Source organism: Geospiza fortis, unplaced genomic scaffold (assembly GCF_000277835.1).
Source record: "Geospiza fortis unplaced genomic scaffold, GeoFor_1.0 scaffold674, whole genome shotgun sequence".
Taxonomy (NCBI): domain Eukaryota; kingdom Metazoa; phylum Chordata; class Aves; order Passeriformes; family Thraupidae; genus Geospiza; species Geospiza fortis.
Window position 1 is genome coordinate 30,187 of NW_005054851.1, and position 5,218 is coordinate 35,404.

Sequence of the window (5,218 nt, forward strand, 5' to 3'; positions counted from 1 at the left end):
AAAAAAAAAAAAAAAAAAAAAAAAAAAAAAAAAAGGAAATAAAAGTTGAAGGAGCCCCCCCGACGCCGCCTCCGGGGAGGGGACGCGGGGACAGGGTGGTGGTGGTGGCCCCGAGGTGGCCTCAGGATGACAGGGACGTGTCCTTCTGTGTCTGCTGTGCTTGTGAACGCTGCAGGACCTTCTGGCTTTCCACGTCCCGGAAGTGTTTCTCCACCTGCAGGGGAAGGGTGGAACCGAGGGGTTCAGGGAAGGAACCAGGAGGGGATGGGGAACCCCAGGAGGGGATGGGGAACCCCAAGAAGGTCTGGAGGCCAAGCAAAGAGGGTCTGGAGAACCTCAGGAGGGGCTGGAAAACTCCAGGAGGGGCTGAGGAACCCCTGGAGGGGCTGGAGGCCAAGCAAAGAGGGGCTGGAGAACCCCAGGAAGGTCTGGAGAACCCCAAGAAGGTCTGGAGGCCAAGCAAAGAGGGTCTGGAGAACCTCAGGAAGGGCTGGAAAACTCCAGGAGGGGCTGAGGAACCCCTGGAGGGGCTGGAGGCCAAGCAAAGAGGGGCTGGAGAACCCCAGGAAGGTCTGGAGAACCCCAAGAAGGTCTGGAGGCCAAGCAAAGAGGGGATGGAGAACCCCAGGAGGGGCTGGGGAACCCCAGGAGGGGTGGGGGGAGCCCAGGAAGGTCTGGAGAACCCTAAGAAGGTCTGCAGGCCAAGCAAGAAGGGGCTGGAGAATCCCAGGAAGGTCTGGAGGCCAAGTAAAGAGGGGATGGAGAACCCCAGGAGGGGCTGGAGGCCAAGCAAGAAGGGGCTGGAGAACTCCAGGAAGGTCTGGAGAACCACAGGAGGGGCTGGAGGCCAAGCCAGGAAGGGTCTCAGGTGTCCCCAGGGAGGTGACACCCACCCAATCCTCCCAGTGTCCCCATCCCCTGCTCACCATTCTGAACACACGACTCAAAAAGGGTGGCAGGGGGCTCTGGAGAGGGAAGGGGATGCCAGGAGGGGCTGGAGCCCAGCCCAGGAGGCTCCTGGCTGTCCCCAGGGACGTGTCCCCCTGCCAGGAGGTGCCACCCCCCCTCTGTCCCCAGCCCACACTCACTATTTTGCGTACGTGGCTCAGGGCGCTCCCCTCTTTGCCTTTACAGTTCTCCACCTGGTACGGAGGGGCAATGACGACTTCTTCCATCACAACTATGTTCTTCTCCTGCCATTTACAGTCCTTAATGCTGAGGGGAGGGACAATGGCATCAGGGGACTGCCACCACTGCCCCCTGGGGTGGGGCTGTGTCCCACTGAGGGGGCACAGAGCCCCCCGGTCACTCCAGGGTCTGGTTGGAGAGGGGTGGGAGCCCGGGGGGGGTGGGATGTGCCAGGCAGGGCAGAGAGCCACCCTCACCCCCAAGGATCCCATCCAGGACACACCAGAACGTTCCAGGGCAAACCTGAGGGATTCAGCGAGGCCAATCCCCCAAAAAGGCTGTGGGGGACCCCAAAAAGGAGCCTGGGGACCCCGGGGTGGGCACTGGGGACCCCGGGGTGGGCACTGGGGACCCCCGGGTGGGCACTTACGTCTTATGGATGGTCTGGAAGAGCTGCTGCCCCTCCAGAGAGACACCAGCACTAATTGCATATGCCTGGCTCATCTTCTCCTCCTTCTCCGTCCGTGCTTTGTTGGCAAGCTGGGGACACACAGGGACAGGGGGTTGGGCTGAGGGGACACGGGGACACCCCAGATATGGCTCTGCCCCTCGTGATTCCAGCCTAAATTCCCCTTTGGAGGCACCCTCAGCACTGCCAGGGCCTCCCAGAGATTTGGGGGATGGTGGTGCCATCTCCTGACATGGCCCTGCCCCTTTCTGAATTAATTCTGGCATTTTAGGTGCAATCCCCCCTCACTACTCAGGTCACTTGGGATGGAGATGGGGAAGAGGAGCCTGGAACACCCAACACGCCGGGAGTAAACGCTCCACGCAGGAGTAGGAGCAACTCTAGCCTGCAGCAGTTGGTTTGTTCCCAAAAAATAAGCAGAATTGGTTATCTGGGAGCTGCATCCGTGTGTGGGGAGGTGTGATTACACACAGGGCGCTGGAATAGAGATGGAAAACCCCGACCCTGGCCTCCCCCAGGCTGCATCCCATGGATGTGGGAGGAGAAGGAAGCAGAGCCTGGAGGCAGCAGCCTTGGACCAGCTGCTTTTTCCTGGCTGGAGCTGCCGCAGTGGAGGAGCCACATCAGCATCATCCCTCCTCTTCCTCCTCCTGGAGCCTCCTCGTTGCTGGGAGCACACCCAGAGCTGCTCTGGCTTTCTGACCCCTTGGAAAGCCCCAGCTCCCTCTGACTGGGGACACTTTAGAGCCCCTGAGGGACAGGAGTCCCTCTCCCAGCCATCCCCAGTCCCCTCTTGGTGGCAGCAGGCACTGCAGGAGCACTGGGATGTGCTCCCTGACTGCCTCAGCAGGGACAGGAGCCTTCCTCACCCTCACAACCTCACCACCCACCCCCTTCCATGTGGGAATGGCTCTCTCCAAGACCACCAGCCAGGCTTCCAAACCTGACACAACATTCCATAAGAATTTCCCTGCACCCCAGATCCTTCCCAGGGCTGCCACAGCCCCTCACCCCTCTGGGGCGGCTGCCACAACGCTGGAGAAGTGGGAACCCCCCGACCACACTGGGATGGGCTGGAACTGTGGGACAGAGCCCTCAGAATCCCCTCTGCCGTGTCCCCCCTGAGCAGATCCCCCTTCCCCGGGCTGAGCTTTAGATCCCCTCTGTCCCAGGCCTGGGGATGCTCCTCCAGCACCTGCTGCATCCAGACTTGGGGACAGCCCTGACAAGAGGCCACCAGGAGGTGCCTGGAACCCCTGGAGAGGGGCCAGCAGCAGCATCCCAGCATTGCCACGGGATCCATCAGCCCCCTGCAGCAGGTGAGCCCTCCCTGCCCATCCCAAGAGGAAATGTACCCATTTCCCAAAAGGAAGTGGCTCAGCCCTGCAGCTCCATGCCCTGGATCCCCCTGAATGGATGGGAGTTCACAGCACCAGGCAAGGAGGGACCCTGGGGGCCACCAGGGGTCACACCAGGCTCCCCCAGGGCCAGGGTGGCCCCTCATCCCACCTGGGTGCCAGCAGGCTGAGGAGATCAAGGGGATCCCTCCAGAATCTCCCTGTGGCTGTGCCAAGGTGCTCAGGTGAGTGCCAACCCCGTGGGACAGGGGTGTCCCCAAAAGTCCCCAACTCTCCGGGTTCCCAGCACTCCCATGTGCCCACACCCCCTTCTCCCAGTACAACCAGTACCACCAGCAACATCCCAGCCCAGCCTGCCTGAACCCCCGTGGGGATGGGGGGCAGAGCCCACAGAACTGCCCTGCTGCCACTGGAACAGCCCCTTCCAACCCGAGCGCATGTGTCACCTCCCCAAATCCAAACCCACAATTCTGGGATGCTGGGAAAGCCTAAAGTGAGCACAGGAATTCCTGAGGGAATCCCTGAAGTGAGCACTGGGATTCCTGAGGGGGATCCCCAAAGTTAACATTGAATTCCTGAGGGGGTTCCCCAAAGTTAACACTGAATTCCTGAGGGGGTTTCCCAAAGTTAACACTGAATTCCCGAGGGGGATCCCCAAAGTTAACACTGAATTCCCAAGGGGGCTCCCCAAAATGAACACTGAATTCCCGAGGGGGATCCCCAAAGTTAACACTGAATTCCTGAGGGGGTTCCCCAAAATGAACACTGAATCAGGCTGGGCTCCCAGCCATGTCACTCGCTGCAGTGACAGCCAACGGTCACACCGTGGTGGCAGCTGTGTCATCTGAGACCTGGATGTGTTAATCCACGGGGAAGGGACCCAGGAGGGGATGGACACCCAGCTGGTGCCACCTGTGTGGCACAAAGCCGCAGGAGAGGTGTCCCTGTGGGACAAGGAGGTGACAATGAGCACCCCACACCTGGATTCAGCCCAGCACCGAGAGCTCGGGGTCACCTTCCCTGTTTTTCACCTCACTAGGAATGGGCAGTGATCCCATTCCAGGATGGATGAAAAGCAATTCCTCAGAATTCCAGGTGTTCCCCTTTGTGAGTTCATCTTTGCCCCTGCTGTGCACTCCAAAACTCCAAAATCTAGATCCAAAATAGCCTCATCCAGACCCCAAACATCACCACCTGGACCCAAACTACCAAAACCCAGGCTCCAAACCCCTCAAAATTCAAACCCCAAAACAAGATCACCTTAGACCCCAAAAATACCCAAATCTGGGTTCCCAAACACCAAAAATCTAGACATAGAACCCAGGCCCCAAAACCACCCCAAAAACCAGCTCCTAAATGCCAAAACCCACACCCCAAACCCAACAAAATCCAGGCCCCAAATGCCAAAATCCAGAGCCCAAAGTGGTAAAACCCAGAGGCAAATCACCAAACCCCAGATCCAGGATGGAGCTCTGGGAAGCTGCACTGGGAGCAGCTCCAGTGGCAAATCCTGCTGGATGCCTGCAGGATTTTGGGGGATCCCTGAAGGATTTCAGGAGGATCCCTGCTGAGGAAGGGCTCTCTCACCTTGCTGACGTTGAGGGAGGCTAAAGGGGGAGGCGTTTCCGTGCGGTCATTGATTATTTCCACTTCTGACACGTACTGTAAGTTTACGAGCAGGATGTCTGCGTGGTTGGGCTTGCCACTGGAAGAGGGGCATTCTGGAGGAGGGAGTTAAGGAAAACAAATCCAGAGAGAGGTTTTTATAGGTGAGGAGCAAACCAGGAGGAGGGTGGGTTTGTGGGGAGCTCCTCTGCTCCCTTGGGATCAGTGATCCCATGTCACTCATGTCCCTCTGCAGCTGTTGATGATCCTGGTCTATCCCAACTCCAGATTGAATTCTCCAGTCCTGGCCCACCAGCACCACTGGCCCGAACCAGCACCACCAAATTTGTACTTTTTCCACCAGAATTCTTTTCCTCCTGCAGGCAGCAGCATCCCCAGGGAGCATTCCCTGCTCTGGAAGGATGGGAATTCCCAGGAGAGGGACACACAAGGTTGGTTGTTGGGAATGAGACAGCACCCCAAAAAAAAAACCCCAAAACCACTCCTTTCAGAGCTGACAGGGATTCCTGCACAAATCCTCTGCTCCCATGAGGATGGATGGATGGATGGATGGATGGATGGATGGATGGATGGATGGATGGATGGATGGATGGATGGATGGATGGATGGATGGATGGATGGATGGAGGATGGAAGGA

The 5,218-nt window shown here is 58.4% G+C and overlaps 1 protein-coding gene across 1 annotated transcript; it reads right to left on the reverse strand.

Moving 5' to 3' along the window:
• Nucleotides 1-21: 21 nt before the first annotated feature.
• Nucleotides 22-4,694, reverse strand: LSM12 (LSM12 homolog). The gene is made up of 4 exons (XM_031065538.1): nt 4,543-4,694; nt 1,559-1,668; nt 1,089-1,215; nt 22-214 (listed from the first exon to the last, which is right to left on the reverse strand). The coding sequence occupies exons 2-4, from the start codon at nt 1,630-1,632 to the stop codon at nt 122-124; spliced, it is 294 nt and encodes a 97-aa protein (XP_030921398.1). The 5' UTR covers nt 1,633-1,668; nt 4,543-4,694; the 3' UTR covers nt 22-121.
• Between the last annotated feature and the right edge of the window lie 524 nt (nt 4,695-5,218).

What these genes read in the sequence shown, in the direction of transcription:
- LSM12 (XM_031065538.1), bottom strand. Translation starts at nt 1,632, where the DNA reads ATGAGCCAGGCATATGCAATTAGTGCTGGTGTCTCTCTGGAGGGGCAG. An exon ending in TTCCAGACCATCCATAAGAC is followed by an intron (nt 1,216 to 1,558) that starts GTAAGTGCCCAC and finishes CCCTCCCCTCAG; the next exon opens with CATTAAGGACTGTAAATGGC. An exon ending in TGAGCCACGTACGCAAAATA is followed by an intron (nt 215 to 1,088) that starts GTGAGTGTGGGC and finishes CTTCCCCTGCAG; the next exon opens with GTGGAGAAACACTTCCGGGA.